At 38.9% G+C, this 23921-nt stretch overlaps 1 protein-coding gene across 1 annotated transcript in view; it reads left to right on the forward strand.

The window, feature by feature from the left end:
* ITPR2 (inositol 1,4,5-trisphosphate receptor type 2) overlaps nt 1-23921 on the forward strand; it is a 467092-nt gene that overhangs the window by 138784 nt on the left and 304387 nt on the right. The window contains exons 14-21 of the mRNA XM_012739535.3: nt 2150-2291; nt 4390-4551; nt 8769-8941; nt 9899-10018; nt 10140-10325; nt 11466-11717; nt 12168-12312; nt 14062-14212. Of these exons, the coding sequence (XP_012594989.3) occupies nt 2150-2291; nt 4390-4551; nt 8769-8941; nt 9899-10018; nt 10140-10325; nt 11466-11717; nt 12168-12312; nt 14062-14212 (1331 nt within the window). The remainder of the gene's footprint in view (nt 1-2149; nt 2292-4389; nt 4552-8768; nt 8942-9898; nt 10019-10139; nt 10326-11465; nt 11718-12167; nt 12313-14061; nt 14213-23921) is intronic.

Genomic DNA, 23921 nt, shown 5'->3' on the forward strand with positions numbered 1-23921 from the left:
ACTTCCATTGCATCATCTTCAGAGAAGGTGGGCTCTGCAAGGAGTATGGTGGTTGTCAATCAAGACTGTTAATTTTGTCATCATCATTCCATTAACTATCACCAGTTGTCAGGGCATCTAGAAGAGTTTGAAGCAGAACCATCTGTCATTGCTCAAAAAATTGTCCCCTCTTACATATCTAAACATTTAATTACAATTATTGAAACAGCAAGAGCAAAAGACTATTAATAATTTTAGAAAGAAAATAGAAATATTTATGCTCAAACTGGACTTGTATTGAGAAGATTGCAACAGGGGTTCACCTTAATTTCAGTTTGCTAAAGGAACTTGAGCTCAATAGAATTGTTTTAAGAAAACAGAATGATTTAGAAGACATTTAATCACAATTACAAAAGAAGTTCATACCACATTTAGATGCACATGAAACATGTTTTACATTTCTGTGTTGCCTTCAGAGATTAAATTAAACCTATGTCAGTGAATCCTATCAGTTAGACACACTTTCCAAAAGAAACAGATTGGGTTGAAATTTAAAATGGGCACCCCAAGAAAACATAGGATCCCTGGAATTCAGGAGTGGAGTTTATGACCCTTGGGGATATGCTGAAATTTTTCTGGGTAGCTAAATTCTTGATTATGAGTGTGCCTAGTTGGCTCTATGAAAGTGCATTCTCTTTCAGGAGGTAAATCTGGAGATAGAGGAGGGTCAAGATGTTTTCTTTCTTTCTTTCTCTCTTTCTCCCTTTTTCTTTCTTCTTTCTTTCTTTCTTTCTTTCTTTCTTTCTTTCTTTCTTTCTTTCTTTCTTTCTTTCTTTCTTTCTTTCTTTCTCTCTCTCTCTCTTTCCCTTCCTTCCTTCCTTCCTTCCTTCCTTCCTTCCTTCCTTCCTTCCTTCCTTCCTTCCTTCCTTCCTTCCTTCCTTCCTTCCTTCCTTCCTTCCTTCCTTCCTTCTCCTTCCTTCCTTCCTTCCTTCCTTCCTTCCTTCCTTCCTTCCTTCCTTCCTTCCTTCCTTCCTTCCTTCCTTCCTTCCTTCCATCCTCCCTCCCTCCCTCCCTCCCTCCCTCCCTCCCTCCTTGAACTTGGCTAAAAGGATCCAGATATTTTCCAGTTGAATGCATCCTGCACTTTTCTGGAATAGTTGAAGCTCTTAAATTGTGGCTTTCTTATTGGTGTGATCATGATTGACCATGCTAATAACAGTGAATGGTTATGCTAGCTGTATACAAATAAAACTAATTTAAATATTTGTTCAGCTTTTGTCTTATGCCAAAAAACCCACCTGTGTTTATTGAATAATTAACAAGCTGTATGCTTCACCGTAAATAATAACTTAAAAGAATCCCTTAGCCCTTCCAATACAGATTTCTAATCGGTTTACCCATTTTTGTAATAATTTGAACTCCTGTCCCTCCCTCAATCTACCAACACAAGTAGAAAATGAAGAGCAGGCAGAGGAAGGAGGAAGAGAAAAAGTGAGGGAGGAAGGGTTTTTAAGACACTTCAGGTACTAAATGTCACTGAAGTTCAAGTAAAAGTTATAATAATAACCAAAATATGATTTAAAAGTGAACATTGCCCTGTGGTTCTCAAATACTGTGATTTTTGTAGCTCATTGAATACTTTCATGACAATTCAGAGCACAGGATTGCTTACTCTGCTTCTATTCACAGATCATTTACGTTTTTCTGTACATTGTCTAAATTGAAATGTGTTGAGGATTAAGAAATACAGTTTAAGTTAATAATTAAAAAAAGATTTGAATTTAGGAATTTAGAAGTGCAACTGTTCTCCCTTAAGCAGAAATATTCTGCTTCGCTGGCCATTCGTGGAAAAGCATCTGGGGGGTGTCATTCTACCAAGTCATCTGTCGTTGGGGCTCACGTGGCTTTATTTCATAATAGTCTTTGAAAATGCTTGATTAGTGCTGGAGACAGGAGTGGGCATTGGAGGAACTGCAGAAGGGATATTCTTTGTAAAAGTTTAGGTAAACCATAACTGCATTAGCTATTATTATTATTTTTTTGTCAACTAAAGAATTTCTGTTACGAAATACTTCGTTTTCTAGGGTTTCAGTTCTTAGTGTTTAACAAAATTACTTTCTCCAAAATTAAGCAGACTGTAGAGTAGCATTTCCTTTCCATTTTATGGTAGATTTGTAACCAAGTTATTGGAAGACCTCATCTTCTTTGTCGCTGACGTGCCTAATAACGGACAAGAAGTTCTGGACGTGGTTGTCACTAAGCCAAACCGAGAACGTCAAAAGTTAATGAGAGAACAAAACATATTGGCACAGGTGAGTTTTTCTTCATGTATTAAATTTTCATATTTTCTCTTTTGAATTATAGTATCGGGAAAGTCCTCATATTAGTTATCTATTGCCATATAACGAATGACCCCAAAACTTAGTGGCTAAAAACAACCGGACCTTTATTATCTCACAATTTCTGTGGCCTGGGGGTCTAGGAGCGGCTTAGGTGGGCAGTTCTTGCTCAGGGTCTTTTACTAGGCTTCAGTCAAGGTGTTGGCTGAGGCTGCAGTCATCTCAAAGCTCAACTGGGAGAGCCTCTGCTTCCCAGCTCACCCCCGTGGGCCTCTTGCAGGGCTGTCTCCAGGCAAGGCAGCTTGCTTTCCTTAGTGAAGTGAAGGATCCAAGAGAGAAGTGGAGAAGGCACTCAGGTGGAAGCTACCATCATTTTATAACCTAATCATGGAAGTAGCGCGCCATCAACTCTCCTGTGTTCTATTTGTTAGAATCAGGTTAATAAATCCAGCCTCCGTCAAACAGAGAGCACTCCATGAGGGTGTGAGTACCAGGAGGCAGGAATATTGGGGCCATCTTGAGGCAGCCTACCATAGACCTCTAAAGGAACCTGCATGGTCAGACTAGCTCCAGAAAATAGGCTGGAAAACTTTGTAGGTAGACGTTCCAGGTGAACTTGGAAACTGCCATCTCCATCTGCTTCCTACTTTTTTCTTTCTTTTCTTCTAGGAAAGTAGGGCAGTCTGTTCATCAGCTCGCAAGTGCTCCAAACAGTATTCTGGTTTTTTTCTCTGAAAGTATAGAGCTGCTCCTATATTATGTCTCCTTGAAATTGTTCAGAACACATCAGTAAATTAATTCACTTCCTAAAATTAATCATAGGCACATATGGACATGCCTACTTTTACATGTTCTTTTCATTCTGTTAAATTGCTATTTAAGGTAATGGGTTTCTGCATTAGTTAAGTATGGACTTAAGGAAGATACTTAAAACATAAAAATCGTGTTATTAATACACATGTTCTTACTGAGTTGGGAAAGCAAAATAGTAGACATATTGTTAATATCTATAGCTGATTGAAAATATAAAATAAACATTTTCCTCAAATAAAAAATAAAGGTTACAAATTTAATGGGACAGAGTCTTTATTTTTGGAATTCTTTTATATAAAACATATAATTTTAAGGACTTTTAGAACCTTGAATGATTTGTTAATATTATTTTAAACAACATATAGCAAATCTTTCTTTTATTTCAGTATTATAAAGTTCAAGGTTTAGCAAATACAGAATTACAGAATAATTCATTCAGAAATACAGAAATACAGAATAATTCATATCATAGTTAATGAACTCCTAAGGATAATTCCTTTCTATTCTGCTTTCTCTTATTAATGCTCATGTGCTTTCACAGACTGTTTATTACTCATCCTACCGACTCATTTCCAGGTGATCCTACCTGCTGTCTTCCTGCCTGAAAGAGTTATATTCTTCAGTGCTTTTTAAATGCTTCCAAACTGCTAACCTTACAAGAGTCTGGCTCACTGGGTGCCACCAGCTGCCCGTGTGGCTCCTTATTTGTTACATTTGTTACATTGACTTGGCCGCCTCTTTATGCACCAAAAATAGTACATTAACTCTTTTCTAAAGAGGTTTGGAAGCACTGTTTGGAAGCAATTTTCTGGTGTCAGTTTCAGATGAAAAATAACATGTTTTCTTTATATTGTTTTGGTTTTGAAAAGTTACAGAAAGTAATAGCAGAAACTATAAAGCCTATGGAAATCAAACTGTATTTTAGTTTAAATCAATATGTTCATGTCACTTGGGACAAGTTATCTTTATATTTCCTATTTAAAAAAAATAGAATTTCTGAACAAAATTAAGCATTTTATTTAAATAATGTTTTTGTCATCCTGTTTAGGGAATCATTGCAGCCGTATTTTTCTGTTCTTTGATATGTTGGTCTTCTATCCTAAATCGTTTTGTTTTTTTACCCTTACATTAATACATACTACTCAGATATTGCATAAGTGTTTTGAGTCAGTGTTCTTATTTGGAAAAAAAATTAAAATAGGTTGCAAAGCACGCACCTTCATTCATCAGAATAGGTGGTTCTTTTTGTTCCTGATAGGTGTTTGGGATTCTCAAAGCACCCTTCAAGGAGAAAGCAGGAGAAGGCTCGATGCTGAGACTTGAAGATCTGGGGGACCAAAGATACGCTCCCTACAAGTACATGCTGCGGCTCTGCTACCGCGTACTGAGACATTCTCAGCAGGACTACCGGAAAAATCAGGTCAGAGGGTGGTCTCCATTTTTCACTCAGTGTCATCTTGAAAGTATGGGCCAAGTTCTTTGGTTACTCTTCTAAAGCATATGGAAAGTAGAAATGGGAAATTTCACTTTGGAACGAAATGTTTTGTGTTGGCGACACGCGAAAATGATCTGTAAGTATTTTTTGAACTGACATGTATTTATTCTTCCCTATAAAATTAGAATTATCGGGAGAGGATGTACTGGGTCCTTCCATGTGGGTGGTGTTAACCTCCTGCTGGCCAGGGGAGGCATACTGCATTTATTATGTAAAGAGGAATGAAGCATTTCTTGGCTTGAGGAACTTTTTTTGTGAGGTCTAATATCACCACGTACCTGCCAAAGAGCTTATTGTCTGGGGGGAAAAGATACAACGTGTGCATCTGAAATATCAGGGTGAGGACATGAGGGGACACAAGAGAGAAGAGACAGCGTGATGGGGATTCACAAGTGGGGGAGCTCAGCTGTGGCTGTGGGAGCCAAGGAAGAATGTTTGGAGGAGGAAGTCTTAGAGCAGGATGAGAATCATTTTCATAAATTGTATGGGGACGGGTATTTTAGGAAGAGAGATCTAGGAAGCGAGGATGATGGATGCTAGAAAGGGCACATTCGCCCCAGGAAATCTGCAACTGCAGAGGCCCGGGAACCCAGGTGGATTGAGGGATACGGCTAGATGTTGCCAACTGCAAGTGAAATTTAAGTCTCACTTGTATCTTAAAAATATATAATATTTTGCATTGTGTTCAATACTGTAAATGTTTAACATAAAGTTGTTTAGAATTAATTATTGTTTGGTGAATTATCATCCCATGTTTCTTTTAATACGTTTGAGGGATGAATGTGTCATCAGGAAATTTTGCTGATGAATGTGGTCTGTGAGGAAGGATGGAGTGGAAGAGGCGTGGGAGGGCGGGGCAGGCTAAGCCACGTAGAGCCTTGGTCTGGGATGTCAAACATACAGGGCCGAGGTTATTTTGGAATCGTGAGTGGTATTTATTATGTGCTTGCTTTGTATCACACTCAGTTATAAGTACTTTTCATGAACTAACACTCAGTTAATACTGAATTAAGATGAGGGGTGGAGGCACAGAGATCTTACGTAACTTGTCCAAGATGATAGTTTTAAGAATGGAGTGGGTATGCAAACCCCAGGCCCTTAGACATCACACTTTGCCTGTTGGTAGTTTGAAAGTTTTTTTGGCAAGAAAAAAAGATTTGCTTTAGGAAGATTGTGTTTAAATATTTTGGCTTTGAAATTCTGTTTCAAGATTAAGAAAGGTCCAAAAAGAATGAATAAACATTAGCCAGGAGATAAATAATATGGCAAGGACCAGGAGCAAGGGGACAATATAAACAAATCCTTTAATATAATCCTAGTTATAAATATCCTTCTTTCCAATGGAAATGCTGTCACTAGAATTATTTCTCCCAACTTCATTGCATTGCTTTAAGATGGCAAGATAAAGTAGGTAGAGTTGTTCATATTTTATTGGGAGACAAATTATGTTCCAACATGTGAAATGACAGACCTTCAAGCACTTGGAGGCAATGTTGGAGATGCTCCCAGTATTAGGCCCTGGATTATGTTAGTGATCTGGAGTGGGCATGGGGTGGGAGAGGCTGCTCCATGGACTCTACTTGTCCTCACTTCTCTTCTTGAGTCCGGAGAAATATGCTTGCTACACAGGTTACCACTCTGTGCATAAAAGCAATGCTGTTTTATAGAGATTGGAATCAACAGAAAAAATCAGTAGGTCTACAGAGGTTGCCTGGCACCCCTAGTCCCATCGTGTCCTGTGACATGTGCCATCCTTGACTGTGCTCAGCCTCTGGGAGTGTGCTGAGGTCCCCTCCCCCTTCTACAGCACTGCCTTGTGCTTGACAGTGCCAGATCTCTTGGGGTTTGGTTATAACACCGCTAGTCCCTTGTAGGTTCCCCGGGGCAACATGTCCTAACTGGTGTCAGTTCTCAGTCTACCAAGGTCTGGCACACACGGTTCTTTCTCGCTCTCCTCTTAGTCTTAGCCAGGGATTGGGCCCAGCATGCTGAGGGCACGTGCAGTTTCTGCTCTGAACACACTCATTCTTTTGACAAGGAAACGTACGCACTCACACACACACACATACACACACACGCCCCTACCTGGTGACATCACTCCTTTTGGCTAAATGTTTATATATTTTGGGGACCTGCTTTCTGGGCTCCTTTGGAATATATGGCTGTGGGTGTCTCCCCAAGAGGTAGATCATAGAGCTGACAAAAGAATAAAGAATCTCCAGTATTTGTTGGGGATTAGATTTTATTTCTCCTGCCTTTCTCCTGCATGTTCTAATTGAATCTCAGTGATAGCTGAGAAATCTTTTTCTCATTTCTATTAAGAGTGCTTTGTATTAAGTATGAAGCAGCTTTCTGATGTTTTTAGAACATGGTTTTAAAATGCAGGCAGAAAGGCCTTCTACTTTTTTGCATAATTATGTTGTTTCCTTTATTCCCACCTGTGTGTTATAGTCCTAATAGAGAGTTCATTTGTGATTTCGCACTAACCCACGTCTTTAATATCGAGCCTGTGTTTATTATTATTTATAGAATTTGTTAGCACCTCTAATTTCATTTGATTATTTATTAACATCTTGGATGTTTGCCTTCTACCAGAATATAACTACAATAGTCATAAAAGTGTGTAAATCGATACGTATCTTTAAAATGATATACTAACAGAAGACACTTACTTTACTTAACTGGCTGCCCAAATACACAAAGCCATCATCTTGAAAGACCGCAGAAATGCTGCCTAGAATATAATTAGATTTGTGCAACCAATATCATATTCAAGGAATAGATACATTCCAGTAAGTTTTACCTAAGGCAAAACCACTTTCTAATCAATACATTCTCTTATCATAGAAACATAGATACATTCCCAGGGAGAATCCCCCAAAAATCAAAGTGAAAACTTTTGGTTGTGAAAGGGGTTAAGTTCACCAGTTCTATGGGTGTCTGAGTCGTGTTGCTTGTAGAAAGAATGTGGGAAATGAAGAATGTGGGAAATAGTGGTTTGGCACATAGAAAAATGAATGTGAAAAACAAGGTGCATATTAAATAATACATGATCGAACCTTCCTAATGCTCTCTCTTGCTTTTAGAATAACATTTTTGCCCTTTATCATGGCTCACAAGGATTCTTTTGACCTACCTCTGCACCGTCAGCTTTGCTTTCTCCTTACTTAGCTGCAGTGGCCACCTTTTGTTTATAATCACAAGCTTGGTTCCACTACCACAGGGCCTTTGCACTTGCCACTGCCACTACCTAGATGGCCTCCCTTCAGGGCTTCTCATGGCGGCCTCCTTCTCATCATTTCCATTCTAGCTCAAATGTCATTACCCCATCTACCCCATCTAAAGCTGTCACCTTTCTCCATCCTTCTGTTTCATTCCACTTGTCATCATGTAAAGTGATCGTATTTGTTTACTCATTACTGCCTTTGAGCTCCATGAGAGTTTTTCTGCCCTGTTTACAGCCTTATCCTTAGTCTCTCAAACAGTACCTGGAATGTCATAGGCCTTAAGAAGTATTTACTGGGTGAATGGATCTGATCAATAAAGTGATTAATCATATTATCTTGTTCGATAGCTTTTTAAAGCTAAAAAGTATTTACCACTATTTTAAAGAGTAGATATCATAAACCATTGTAGTATATGTACAAAAAAGGAATCAACCCACTCCACCTGGGATCTTTAAGTAATAGCATAGATCTCATGCCTCATGAATGAAATCTCAGGCAGTCATTTTCTTTTCTATAATCATGCCAAAATCATTGGTTATGATATCTAGTGAGAGTTAGAAGAAGGGGCTTTAATAGAGTGATGAAATCCTAAGTTATGATGTCATAAAAACTTATTTTAGTTAGAATTTTTTTTCCCACTTACAAGAGTATATGTACCCACATTAAAAATTATTTTTAGGGCCATAATTTTTTGTTATTATTTAAAGTATATATATATATTTATATGTTGATATGTTTTTATTACCCTCCTCAAAAAACTTTATTTGTTGAAGAATTATTTATTTGTTTTTCTTTTGGCAAACTTTTTAGTGGATTTTCTGTTATGAATAAATTAATCAATGTTGTTGACCCTAATAGAACCTGTTATTTCTAAGCCGTTTGGTGGTGTGTTCTGACAGCCTTTCTTCTTCGCAGGAATATATTGCTAAGAATTTCTGTGTCATGCAGTCCCAGATTGGCTATGATATTTTGGCAGAAGATACTATCACAGCTTTGTTGCACAACAACAGAAAACTACTAGAGAAACATATCACAGCAAAAGAAATAGAAACATTTGTCAGTTTACTCAGGAGAAATCGAGAGCCAAGGTTTGAAGTGATTCATAGAGTATTCTTTTCTAGTGGGGATTGTGGCTTTTTGTTTTATATTTAGAACTTTTAAAAGTTAGAATTCTTTCATATCACAAACTGTTCATGGACAAACTATGTTGGGCTTATTGCTATAATAATGGCATATAAGAAGGACTTATATTACCCCTTAAGGGATCAAAGCCCTTGGTGGATTTATATTAAAGTGCGATTGATTTTCACTGATAACTTATGATTTTATACAACTTCATAGTTTTTCAAAATATATTCATATACATTGTCTTATTTAGATCCTCATACATTTGCATGAAGTACACTGGTTTTATAATATTGTCCACATTTGAGAGCTCAGAAGTAGAGAGTAACTAGCCCAAGAATACCCCAACAGTTAGGAATAGAATAAAAAAAGTTTCTGACTTCACATCAAGTTCTTTTTCTATTGCACCTTGCTACGTTATCTGGGAAAAATGCCTGTAGAAAAGCAGGCAAATTGGCAAAGTTTTCTTAACTAAGTAATACATCAACTAAATGCTAAAAGGTAGAAATGGGCCCCTGACTCAACCAGGTAATAGTTACTTCTATTAACTACATGCTTTATTCCTATTTGATTCAGCACAGCATTAGCTTTTGTTTTAATATTCAGTTCCAGGGAGTCTCACTTTAAGGCAGATAAATGATTTTCTAAACCTAAGTCATAGTGCTGTGGGTTGAGTATCACCAAATAAATAGAAGCAAACATATCCTTTTTGAAATAAGGTTTGCATTAAATAAAAATAATTGAATGTTTGCTTTTAATGATACAAACGATAAGCAACACATTAGAAAAATAGTGCATAGAAATATCAAAAATATTTCTAAATAAGTTTCTTTAATTATATTCCAAATTGTATTTTTATTGTGATGATTTTATAAAATGTTTTGTCTTAATATTCAATTTAATTTGTTTTCTCTTGGCAGATTTTTGGATTATTTGTCAGATCTGTGTGTGTCTAACACCACTGCTATTCCTGTAACTCAGGAACTCATCTGTAAATTTATGCTGAGTCCAGGCAATGCGGATATTCTCATTCAAACTAAGTAAGCCCAGATAAAGGCCCCCCCCTTTTTTTTCAGTTTATTATTTGTAAATACTGTAGTTCTTTATCATATTTCTAAGTGCACTTCTTAGTAGATTTTTGTACATTTTATTTATTCCAAGGGTGGTCTCCATGCAAGTAGACAATCCCATGGAGAGCTCCATCCTTCCAGACGACATTGAGGATGAAGAAGTTTGGCTCTATTGGATTGACAGCAACAAGGAACCTCATGGCAAAGCTATCAGGCACCTTGCTCAAGAGGCAAAAGAAGGCACCAAGACTGATTTAGAAGTTCTTACCTATTACAGGTTAAGTATTATAGAGAATCAAAATTCTCAGTCTCACATATTCATTGAGAGCTGATTCTCTGAAGCCTCTAAAAAACTTAGGTATCTATGAAGAGGAAATTTAGAAAGTCATGTCAGATGCAGGGTAGCTGAAATATTTAGTGTATTTAAAATATTCAGAATAAAAGTTAATGTCTGTGTTTTCTACAAGACTCTGCTTGCAATTTTCTGGTTCTCCACTGGTTTGGAATTTTTGTGCAGCAAAAGTTTTTTTTCCCTCTTATTGATTGGGGTAGGAGCAGATGTGAGGACCTAGGTGACGGAGTTGAGAGAGAGAGAGAGAGAAAGAGAGAGAGAGAGAGAGTGAGCTGGAGCTGAGGATACTGATCTGGCTGCCGGGCTGGCTCAGAGGAAGGTAGCTGGTAGTTTAGTGTATAGTACTTATGAATTCATGGTGACTGGTACCTGTAGTTATGAATGTTCAGTGGTGGCATATAGCAGCAGAAGCACTGGTGGTCAGTATATTGGGATCAATAACCTAGCTAGCATCCTTGAGTCCAAGGGATAGAAACTCATGGCAGAATCCCTGGGCCCGAGTAGGGCCCAAATGGCAGGAATCAGAGGAAGGCAGAGAATGCCTTGTGTTTTCTGTTTTCTATAGCTATAGCAGCAAAACCAAAGCCTAATTGTTAATCTCAGACCTGAGCTGGTGAAGCCAAGTGTACTAATGCCATTTGGACTGATCACGTTGGGACTGGGAACTGAGTGGGCTCGATTTAGAGTGCAGATGCTAGAGCCTGCAGCTGAGCGAGAGACTGGGGAAGGTGGAGAAAGATGGTTTCATGGGAGCTGTTTCCCATAGTCTTTGGGCTTAGTGTGGTATTTGTAATCCTAGGAAACTGAGAGCATAACTATTAATGCTCTCCACCAGGCACATGTTGCTGGCACAAGTAAGAGAAAAATGTCACCGAAGGGGTGTAGAGACAATTTCATGTATGTGTTGTCATTTGATCACTTAACCTACTACTGTAAGAGTTTGACTCCAGTATCAGAAACACTTGGAAGTATAGGTATCATAAACATAGATGCTGATTGGTGCTATGGTGTTTAAGAACTTTATCAAGATAAGACAAGTAATGTAATATGTTTAATATTTTTAAGGTACCAGCTAAACCTCTTTGCACGGATGTGCCTGGATCGCCAGTATCTGGCCATAAACCAGATCTCTACCCAGCTCTCTGTAGACCTGATCCTGCGGTGCGTGTCGGACGAGAGCCTGCCCTTCGACCTCCGAGCGTCCTTTTGTCGCCTCATGCTCCACATGCATGTGGACCGGGACCCCCAGGAGTCTGTGGTGCCCGTTCGCTATGCCAGGCTCTGGACAGAAATCCCCACAAAGATCACAATTCACGAGTACGTTTGGAAAAATGTCTTGAGGCCTTTCAATTCAGCCGATGAACTCAAAACCAAATGTCTACCATTTTGAAATGAAATACACAGAAAGGCGTTTGTGTGTTCTAACTCAGGTTGTCAGTCTTCCAAGTGCAAATAAAATACTCTTTGTTAAAATGATAACTCTTAGTGATAATAGAAGCGTCTTTCTGGAAACCAGTAAACAAATAATTTTGATAATGTGAGTAAAAATCTGTTAAGTACTTGATGTAATAGTAGACTGGTTTACATGTTTTACATGTCTTAGCTCATTTCACAATAGCCCCATTTTACAGATGAGGACTTAACACCCATGGCAGTTAACTGATTTAACCAAGGTTATGAAGCCAGGAAGCTAAGGTATATATATTTTCCTATTTTTAAATGCTCATGATCAATTTCATTTGCCCTATCTTGTTTCTGTCCTCCCAGATATGATTCTATAACAGATTCTTCTAGAAATGATATGAAAAGGAAATTTGCACTGACAATGGAATTTGTTGAAGAATACTTGAAAGAAGTTGTAAACCAGCCCTTTCCTTTTGGGGATAAAGAAAAAAACAAACTGACATTTGAGGTATCTTTTTAAAAACGATTATTCTTGACGTTATTACATTTTCCCTGTGAAAAATTAGATACATTGAGCATCAAAGTTTTTTTCCTTCTAATATTTTTTTCCCTTCTTTCCATCCTAATATTTAGGATGTTTTGGTACTTGGGTAGTTTAGTTCATGGAAATATGATTCTCTCTGCCATTTTTCAAGAGATAGATTTGGTACTTTAATTATACCTTGATATCTAATACAAAATATTTTATTTATAATTATCCTTTATATACTATTTTCCTTGATTTTTTGTTTAATTTATGTGAACTTTATTGCATTTAATGAACAAAGATAGTTTTGCATATTTTCTAATATGTTTGGGTACTTTTTTTCATCTTAATGGTGGTGACATTTTTATCCTCATTAAACTGAATTGAAATACCTCCATTTATATCATTCTGGGCATATAGTGATAAAACTAAAGAAAGGATACTGTTATTTGATACTAGACGTAATAGCTACCTATGGGTGTGTACTAAATCACTCCAAAACTTAGCATCCTGAAACAACAAACATTTATTATCTCACAGTTTCTATGGGTGAGGAACCCAGGAGTAGCTTAGCTGGGAGGTTCTGGCTCAGGGTATCCCATAGGGCAGCCAGTAAATTGTTGACTGGGATTGCAGTCTGTTTCTAAGCTCACTCATGTGGTTGTTGGTAGCAGCACTTCCTTGCTGGCTGTTGACACATCAGCTTCTTGCCATGTGATCTTTCTATAGGCTACCTGAGGGTCCTCATGACATGGTACCTGTCTTCCCCCAGAGCAAGCTATTCAAGAGAATGAGAGACAAAGAGACAGAGAGAGAGAGAGAGAGAGAGAGAGAGAGAGAGAGAGAGAGAGTCCGTGATGGAAGTTGCAGTCTTCTGTAATCTAATCTTGGAAGTGACATGCCATCACTTCTGTTGGTCACTCAGACCAGCCCTGGTACAATGTGCAGGAGACTGTTGGGGGCTACATCTTGGAGCCCGACTATCACACTTAGGATGTCTGGTAGTATCTGGAAGACCACAGAGCAGCATAGGGAACATATATTTCTGGGCAAATTGCATGGATAATATCTATTTTTTGAAGTAATTAACATAACTGTTTATGAAGTGGTATTTACAGACTTAAATGAGTTAATATTTAATTAAGAGATAAATAATTTTAATGTGTAAACTTCATTAACCACTTAAAGTATCCAAAATCTGATTTGGATTTAATATAGACCTGAATAAGTCAAAGTTCAAGTGGTTGCTTTTGCAGGTATTTTAATTCTTAGGTATTAAAGAATTAGGAAGTTTAGAAATATCTGAACTAATTTAGATAATAAAAAATGCCAGGCTGGGCGCGGTGGCTCACGCCTGTAATCCTAGCACTCTGGGAGGCGGGCGGATTGCTTGAGCTCAGGAGTTCAAAACCAGCCTGAGCAAGAGCGAGACCCTGTCTCTACTAAAAGTAGAAAGAAAAAAATTAATTGGCCAAGTAAAACTATATACAAAAAATTAGCTGGGCATGGTGGCGCATGCCTGTAGTCCCAATTACTCGGGAGGTTGAAGCAGTAGGATCGCCTGAGCTCAGGAGTTTGAAGTTGCTGTGAGCTAGGCTGACACCATGGCACTCTAGCCTGGGCAACAGAGTGAGACTCTGTCTCAAAAAAAAAAAAAAAGCCAATATTTATTTGATTGAGTTCCTAATGCGTCTTTTCTTTTCTACTCCCCCCACCCCCTTTTTTATTAAGGTGGTCCACTTGGCTCGGAACCTTATATACTTTGGATTTTATAGTTTCAGTGAGTTATTAAGGCTAACAAGAACACTTCTGGCCATCCTAGACATTGTGCAGGCCCCCATGTCATCATATTTTGAGAGATTAAGCAAATTTCAAGATGGAGGTAAGAACTTTTGAGAAATGTTATATAGTATTTTTGTTATTACTTGGGAGTAAGATAAAAAAAAAATCAAAACAAAACTTTTTATCGGGTGGTGGGCAGGGGGTAGGGGGGAGGAGGAAAGGGGTGTATGCTTCCATAACTTGTGTGATGCACACCACCAGGGGATCGGACACATGGGGGGAAGGGGGGGCAGCGGCAATATTTGTAACCCTAACAATATTTGTACCTCCATAATATGATGAAATAAAAAAAAAATCTGCAGAGAAGTTAATGTGTACCTGCTGATACATGAGTACATATGAAAAATGTTCCTGAGTGATAATAGGATGGATTTACAAATGTGTTTCCCTGTTTATAATGCTAAAGCTTTGAAACACAAATTCATACGATCAAATTGCATCTTTTGCAACTAACATTGTAGCCAATCCACTCATGAAAATAATTATATGTTAAAGAAATCTTAATATTTGTGATCATCTTGGCATGTGTCATATGCTGGTTGTGCTCCATGTCAGGGCTTAGAAAGATGCGAGTAAAAGGCTGACTAAGTGTCATACTAGGGGATAGTGAATGGCAAGCCAGGGTGGGAGTCGGTGGAGTGGAGTAGATAAGAGAGTATTCTTTCAAGCCAGAGTGCCTGCATTCAAATCCTGCCTTTGCCATTTATTAACTTAGACAAGGCACTTATCTACTCTATGATTTTTCTTTTCTCATCTGCGAGGTAAAGATGGTATTAATAGTATCTTCTTCACAGTTTCCTTGTGAGAATTAAGTGAATGCATACAACATATCAACAGACTTTCATCAGTGCCTGTCTTATGGCTCAGTACAAATTTTTTGTGATGATGATTGTTTTAGGTTGGATGCCCTGAAGACATCCTGAGATGGAGGTTTGTTTGCAGAAGGTATATTGAGGAGGGCACTCAGGAGGTACTCCTGTAAGGAAGTGAGGCAGGCAGGACTAGGCAGGCAGAGAAGTTCGTTTGCGATGTAGTTAACAACTCAAAACCTCAGCTGACCCTGTAGGGAGCTCCAGAGCTGGGATGGTTTTTCAGAGTTGTCACAAATTAAGGCAAGGGGTCAAGCTTTGTATCCTTGTATCAGCCAGCCATTGGCTGCTGGCATCACCATGGAGGGGAACGGGTAACATTGGGTAAGGCAGTTCCCTTCGTCCAAGAATCAGCCTTCTGAGAGGTACAGCCATCTGTAGGCAGCAGCCATGATGCCCAGCACCTGGGGAATGGGAGTCTCAGCCCTGAAGACAGGATACTGGTGGATCATAAGAGTGTCCAGTACAATATCCACTACAGGACTAAAATGGTAAAACCAGAAATTTAATTTCATGTATAAGGAAGAAATATCTGGTTAAGAATTATAAATGAGGAATTTACAGTAAGCTGAAGTAATTAATTGCTGCTGCCTAAATATCAATCCCTTTTGCATCTTCCACAAAAACTGTGCAGATCAATAAGAAGCAAATTGAACCACATAAATCCTTCCACCTCCAGCATTACTAGAAGCCAGAGGTCAGTACAAACATTAGTTACTGTAAGTAGAAAAATAAACATCCATTTTCAGTAGAGCAGCCTCATGAGTTCCCATTGCGAGCCTTCATGGACAGGTAGTGGTTTCTGGAAAAACTGCAGAGGAGACAGAGGAGAGTGTGTGAAAACCACCCTCAGAAAGAGAAAGTCTGTCTTAAGTGTGAAAATGCTGAAAAAGTCTCCAGGTAGATAAGAACAGTGACTAAAGAGGAAGGGACTTACAAGTACCTAGGTAGCAGCTAAGGAAAAGCAGGGATTCTAGGCGTGAAAGTAAGGGAGGGGCACCCTTTGGAGTCTTACTGGTGATGGGAAAAGTCTTGTTGGTGATGGGAAAATCTAAAATACCACAAGATTAAAAAGAAAAAACTCCAAAAACTCATGAACATATAACTCTTCCTCCACTGCCTCCCACCAAAAGCCAAACTTTAAAGAAAATGCACTTCACATCTCTGTCAGGAAAAGGAGCTCTTGAACTAGAGATCATGTGAACCTGCTCTTTGTCAAGCCTGTCCACAAAATGCACAGATGTCATTGGTCTCACCATGTGAAACTATGGTAAGAACAAAACAGAATGAAAAATCAAAACATTTCAGTGGATGGAAATACCTCTCTAAAAAGCAACTGTGAAGCAGAAGAATATTGTAATATGATACTCCAAGTGGAATTGAATTATCTTCAAGCAAAAACTGAGCTATAGAAAACACCTTGAATCACAAATTAAAAAGCTAAGGTCAGAAATAGACCAAAACCCAGGAAAAATGAAGTGAAACTTGATTTAATTTAGAAAAGAAATAGAATAAAATGTTGGCTTAATTAATTAATTTTTAGAACTAACATACTACATTATAGGGGTCAAAGGGAGAATAGATTTGAATGAAAATGTTAAAAGGGACGTTGAGGGAAGGCAGGAGAACAATGAAGAGAATGACAATGATATAAAGAAACTAGTAACATTTGAGAGAGAAAGTGGTTGAAATGGAAGAAAGTCAAAGAAGAGCCATCATATGAACAATTGGAGTTCCTGAAGAAGAAAAACAATGTAATGGAACAGAATGGATATTTATAATTACAGTTGAAAAAACCATTCTGGAAATAAATGACAACCTGAATCTACATGGTGACATTGTCCAGAATGGTAATCTCCAAGGCGTAGCATAATAGAACTATTATATATAGTTTTATTCAGAGACAGCAGTAAGGCTTTGAGGGAGGAACTGTGAAAACAAATGGAGAAAAAAGGAAAGGGTCTAAGAGTGTTCTTTCCTATCATTGCATCTTTTATGCAAGTTTAAAATGTTATAAAAAAATAGAAGTCTATGAACAATGTACGAATGAGAACAAAGCAAAGACCAAGAACTTCCGTGGTAAATCAAAGAGCAGGGATACGTGGGTGGTCTGTGCAGATTTTGCTGCCTGAATCTCACTAGTGAGAGACTCTTTTAATAGTCCCAGAGGGTACATAATGCTTCAAATGTCTATATGAATCATGCTTTTTATAATCTCCAGTTGCCTTTAAACCAAGTCATTCTTAAAGAGGTAGAAATTGGTCCTGACTTTTGGTCTCAGTGTTTACAGTCTGCTTTCAGGGTTTCACCCTGAATAAAAGTATTTTATTTTTTGGGGAAAATTTGCTAATAGCCAGTTTGCACTCTCCACTGTCCTATCCATATCTGCCCTCGTAATACACATGCAATTTTTTTAAGAAAAGAATTCTCATCTTTTCTAGTGAATTCCATTCACTTCTGGATATCTTAATCATTCTTTCAGCAATCTGAGAACCATTAATTAACCTGTTCAACAAGAATCTGTTGAGCAAATACTGTATGCCAGAGGCTGTTTTAGTCACTGTGAACAAACAATGAATGAGATGAAGTTTTTAGCCACAGGGTAGACAATTAATAAATAAGTAAGCAAAATTTCTACCCTTCCCCATTGGGAGGAACAGATATTAAATAAATAAATATATACTGTAACATCAGATAATGCCATGAAGAAAAATAAAGTAGGATAAAGGGATGCAGGGAGAGAGGGAAAGAATTTTGTTCCAAGTTTGAAGGGCAATCTTTGGAGGGATTTGAGAAGGGATTGATGTGATCTGATCACTTTGGTTCCTGAGGGGAGAATAGAGAATAGAGACACTTGGGCAAAAATATCAATGTCATGAAAGATAAAGGCAGGCTGAGAAACTATTCCAGATTAAAGGAGATAAAGAGATATGACAACTAAAATGCAATAGGAAATTCTGGATTGGATCCTGGATCAGGAAAAACATTATCTATAGAAGACATTATTGGCACAATTGATAAAATCTGAATATAGATTGTAGAGATTTTCTGATTTTATAATTGCACTGTGGTTAAGTAAGAGAATGTACTTGTTTTTAACAAATACATGCTGAAGAATTGAGGGTTGAAAGGTACAATATCTGTAATTAGCTTTCAAATAGGGCAGGAAAGATTTTGTGTGTGTGTGTGTGTGTGTGTGTGTGTGTGTGCGTGTGTATAGACAGACAGACAGAGAGAGAGAGAGAGAGAGAAACGCAAATGTGGCAGAATTTGTAAATCTAATCAATTTTGGGCAGAGATATGTGGGAGTTCTTTGTACTATTCTTGCAACTCTTCCCATAAATTTGAAAGTTTTTTAAAACAAAAAAAGTTAAGAACTTAATTAACCTGGTAGAAAAAGGATTTATTTCATGCAAGGTGACAATTCAAGCTTAAAAAATTATCTTACAACTCTAGTAGGAGGTGTGTTGTTATAGCTGGGTTCTATTAGACTATAAATTCCTAAGAAAAGTGTTAGACTCTATAAATTCTTAACTAAAGAAGCAAGAGGGAACACATTTCTGCAAACTCCGAAAGCGGAGACAGGATTGTCAAGCATGGGAAAAATTTCTGTGGTGCAGGGTGAGAAGGGGTTGATGCTAGAGAGGAAATCCCAGATTATGGAAAGTACCTGGGGGAAGAAAAGAACTGTTATTTTAAAGGCTGACTGATAAGAATCATGGCAGCGCTGCTACATTACAATACCCAGTGTATCATCATCTTGGCTCTTTTATAGCCAAATAATTTCAATTATATTTTCCTCTTTTTTTTTTTTCATATGGACGCCTCTAATACTATAGATATTTTCCTCTTTTAATGAAACTTTACCTTCAATGGGAAGTCAGTTGCCAAGCACAGGTTTTAAAAAATAGAAAGTAATTTTATAAACACTGTTGCTAGAAAAACCAGTTCTTTCAAGTAAGTGATACAGTTTTCTCTGCTCAGACCATGTCTGGAAAATTGTATGCAATAGAACCAGATCTTTTTTTTATCCTTCCTTAACTTCTCACTTACTCCGGCACATTTGGGGTTGGAATTGCAGAGAAATGCTTGGCAATTGTTTGGCAGGCCAGACGCAGGGGAGCGGAAGAGAAGGCCTGTCTAGAAGGAAAAGGCTTACAGTTCCTGGAGTTCCATGTTGTGCCAGCCTCAGTGGCGCCAGTCTTAAGTAGGGTGTGCACATGTCGCAGTCAATTGTTTTTCTGGGAAATCCTGTAGATTTAGATGCTAGTGATTAGTGCTTGAGGCGGCAGGGATGGCTGCCTTGGAAAGTGTCAATTATAGAAGTTTTCCTCTTCTAGGTCCTTGGTGACAGTGCGGCTTGCCTTAATGTCACTGTGAGTTGTCCCCATCCTAGAACTCACTGGGGGTCTGAGTCTAGCTGCCAGGCTGTGGCTGCTCACCCTCATGGTGGCTTTTAGTTGGCACGCTCAGCAGAAATTGCTAGGCTCCGAAGCAGCTTTTCATTTTTGTGCTCTAGAGGTGGTCCATTCAGAAAATTATTGAGGCATACTCAAATGCGGACGCAGGGAGCTGGCACTGCCCTGGCCTTCGCTGTAGGGAAATAGAAGATTCACATCTTCGGAACTATCAATCCAATACCTTTCCTTGGCTGTGTACTCACTTAAGAAAAGAAATATTGTTTTCAAACAAATGTATTCACTCCCAACAGGCTAGGTTGTTGAGTCAATTTGCTTTGTCTAATACCTATCATTTGCTCTCAGTGATTTAAAATGCACTGGCACCGTTCAGTGTAATTGATCTTTTGAGTAGAAGGATTATTATGTCAAGCAGTGCTCTTCTTTTTCACATATAGAAGCTAAAAGCAAATGCACATACCAGCTGATAAAATGAATATTTTCAGTATTCTTTGCAAACATTTCATTTTTAAAATTAAACAATTTTTTCTTCTTTTTATGCTTGCCAAAGGATATACAATCCAAAGATTTATGTTACTAATAATTTAGATCACTTTTTTTTTTTTAAACAACAGGATGGGAATATTTTGTTCTACTAGAGAGTCATTTAAATAGTTGGGGACCAACGTGAATCCAACTTGTACACCTTCTGTTAAGCAGCATGCTGTGTGTTAACTCTGAATTGTAAGAGTAGGTGTCATCTCCGTGTGAGCACAAGTGTGGTTAGAGTGGAGAACTTGACACACTCAGGACATAGTTTGGGTCTGATTCATTATTTAGTTGCCCTGTTGATATCTTTCTACTTATCTGTGTTTGCTGTCGATATGGGACTGGAGTTCAAGTTTAAAAATCCAACATGGAGCAATAAAGTCTTCATCACTGAGTAAACTTTGGGCATAGTCTAGAACAGCATGGTCATTTCTTTTTTTTTTTTTTTTTTTTTTTTTGAGACAGAGTCTCACTTTGTTGCCCAGGCTAGAGTGAGTGCCGTGGCGTCAGCCTGGCTCACAGCAACCTCAATCTCCGGGGCTCAGCGATCCTTCTGCCTCAGCCTCCCGAGTAGCTGGGACTACAGGCATGCACCACTATGCCTGGCTAATTTTTTGTATATATATTTTTAGTTGGTCAATTAATTTCTTTCTATTTTTGGTAGAGACGGGGTCTCGCTCAGGCTGGTTTTGAACTCCTGACCTTGAGCAATCCGCCCGCCTCGGCCTCCCAAAGTGCTAGGATTACAGGCGTGAGCCACCGCGCCCGGCCTAGCATGGTCATTTCTTTTCAGAGTTGTCTCCCGTCTTTGAACTCACCATAATTTGAAAAGGCAATATATCATAGAAAACTCCCAAAAGACTGACTTAGGGCTGAATATTATAGTTTGTCTTCTATCAGTTTGCTTTTTCACTCCAAAATCTTGGGAGTTTCCATAGTTAAACACTGAAATGTGGGCCCGTTTCTAGTCAGTAACCAGATAATCTCTTTTGTTGGCATACATGCTATGATGGTAAAAATGGGAAATCACTTAAAAAAAAATCAATGGAGAATTCCATTTACTTGCACAATTTCTTTTCCCTGAAGTTTCAGGTTTGGAGATGAAGTCCCTTTGGTCTTAGAGAATGAGATACAGGCAACCACAGCAGCCTGAAATTAGCCTCCTACCCTAATGGAATTACAGCCATGCTGGGTGACTTGTGGCCCTGTGGACCCAGCCTGGGGTAGGGAAGAGACAAGGAGGCAGGGTGGTGAGACGGCCTTTCAATATATGTATGTCTGGGAGCACCTTTCCCTGGGAGATTTGGGGGAGAAAATGTAAGGATGCAAACTTTTCATCCAGTGGCAAAGAACCAGCTGCTTCTTCAACTTGTTTCCCCCCCCCCCCCTTGGCAGGGACTTCCCATGATCCACCTTAAAATGCTTTTTCTGGCAGCATAGTTACCATTAAAAAGGAGAAGGGAAATTGAGATTCAGAGGTGGGGCAGAAACATTTTTTTAAAAAATATTGTTATATGGGTGGGAAAGGAAGAAAATATTTGCAGACAAAAACAATCTGCCAGAGAATAGTTTCTTCTTTTATAAAATTATGAGGTTAGTCTAAATGTGATCTTTACAATCTCCTTTAGTTCAAAAACTGATTCTTCATTTTATTTATTTCAGTGTAATTTCCCTTCATTCATTGCATGGCATTCGTTTTGGTGTGTGTTGCGAAACAGTCTTTTTAGCAAATATCTATGAAGCGTATCTTCTGATGAATATAGTGTTTTAGGGACACTGGTGTCTTGTCTTGAATGTCTTGAAATCAGAAGCCTTAGTTCACTGAAAATAACCAGAGTGCCTTATAAAAAAAATGAACAAAAGGAAAGGAAGGGAGGAAAAGACATACCTGGGTGTGAGGAGGTGTTAAGTGGAGACGGGGGACAAGAAAAAACAGAAAAAGGTTTAGTACAAGGACCAAAAACCAAAGAGCAGACATCTGAGGTACAACCTAGCTTCATTTTAAAGATTCCTCCCAGTGTTTATCTCCTTTTAATTTTTCATCAGAAAAATTTTCATGTCTCTGCAAAGGATTTTAAGTTTGCAGTAGAGTTCACTGTGCTACGAAGTGTTAGCAAAGTTTACTTGCAAAGAGAAAATATCACAATTACCGTTCATCATTTGAAAATCTCTTTCACTGATTTCTCAACTTAATTTTTCCCCTGCACCATTCTGCCTCTCTCAGCATTCAGGATTCTTCTCCTCGAGATGGCTCTATTCGATCTGTCCACCTTCATCTTTCTGCTTTCAAAAAGGTCCCTTTGCTTCTAACCGAACTGTTTTATCTCCACTGTGTATCTTTTCCCTGACACCTACCAATCTCCCATTTGCTGTTCCCTTCTTCCTACACCTTCTCTCTCCATCCAAATGTCCTGCTTATATCAAAGGAAGCTTTAGACTCTAAGAAGAGGCAGGCATATGTGTACGATGCCATGCACAGTGACAGGTTTTCTCTTGTCCCTTCGTGTATGTGTGTCTTATATCAGATGAACATGTTCTTCTCATAAGGTCTCGAGATTCTTCCACTGATTTTAACATAACAACAACAATCCTTCAGCAGCTCCAGAGTTTCTCATTGCCAGTTGTGTTCCCTGGGTTGGCAGACTCTGAGACAGAGATTAGCATGAAGGAGACACAATGAGGGAGGGCGGTTAGGATCAACGCCCGTGGAATGGACGGGAAAGAAGCAAGTTGGGCAGAGGGAGAAGTTGGGATGTGATACGGTCTTAGTGGAAGCCTCTAGGAGGTCTGAAATTGGGATGTCTCTTCAGAGTTGTCTCCACCAGGGCGAAGGGGCTGGGTCTTTATATTCCCATGGGTGGCTCAGGAATGGATGTGTGACCCTGCTAGAGGTCTCTCTTCAGACTAATTGTCCTAGTCTGTTTGGGCTGAGGTAATAAAAATACCACAGACTGGGTGGCTGACAAACAGCATTTATTTTGCACAGTTGTGGAGGCAGGGAAGTCCTAGATCATGGCACCAGTAGATTCAGTGTCTGGGGAGGGCCTGCTTCCTGGTTCATACATAGCACATTCTAGGTGTGTCCTTACATGAGGAAGGAGTGAGGGGGGTCTCTCTCAAGACTCTATTTGTGAATTCATTTATTTTTAGAGATGGAGTCTCACTATGTTGCCCAGGTTGGTCTTGGACTCCTGGGCTCAAGCAATCCTCCCACCTCAGCTTCCCTGAGTAGCCGGGACTATAGCCACAGGCCACTGTGCTCGGCTCAAGACTCTTTTATAAGGGCATTGCTATAATTTGGTTGCCAAAACTCATGTTGAAGTTTAGCTGCCAGTGTGGCGGTGTTGGATGGTGGGGCCTATTGGGAGGTGTTAGAGTCATGGGGGCAGATCCCTTATGAATAAATTAATGCCACCTCTCTGGAACGAGTGAGCACTTGCTGTCCTGGGACTGGATTAGTTACCACAAGAGCTGGTTGTTACAACGTGAGTTTTCTCCTTGTGTGTTTGGTCCCTTCTTCTGCACACACCTATTCACCTTTCTGCTTCTCCGCTGTGTCTTGGCGCAGCACCAGACCCTCACCAGAGGCTGAACAGATGCTGGTGCCATGCTTGGACTTCTTAGCCTCGGGAATCATGAGCCAACTAAACTTCCTTTCTTTATAAATAACCCAGTCTCAGGTATTCTGTTACAGCAACATAAAACAGAATAAGGCAGGTACTAATCCCTTTCATAAAGGCTCTGTTCCCGCTCTCTGACCTAATTATCTCTCAAAGGCCCCCCTGTCCTCATTCCATGAGGGCATGAGCATTTCAAAATATAAATTTTGAGGGGACATTTTAGACCATAGCACTCTATCCCTGGCCTCCATAAATTCAAAAATTCAAGACCAAATGAGACCAGACAAGGAAGAGGAGACCGGACTGGAAGAAGA

This window comes from Microcebus murinus, chromosome 10, assembly GCF_040939455.1.
Source record: "Microcebus murinus isolate Inina chromosome 10, M.murinus_Inina_mat1.0, whole genome shotgun sequence".
Taxonomy (NCBI): Eukaryota; Metazoa; Chordata; class Mammalia; order Primates; family Cheirogaleidae; genus Microcebus; species Microcebus murinus.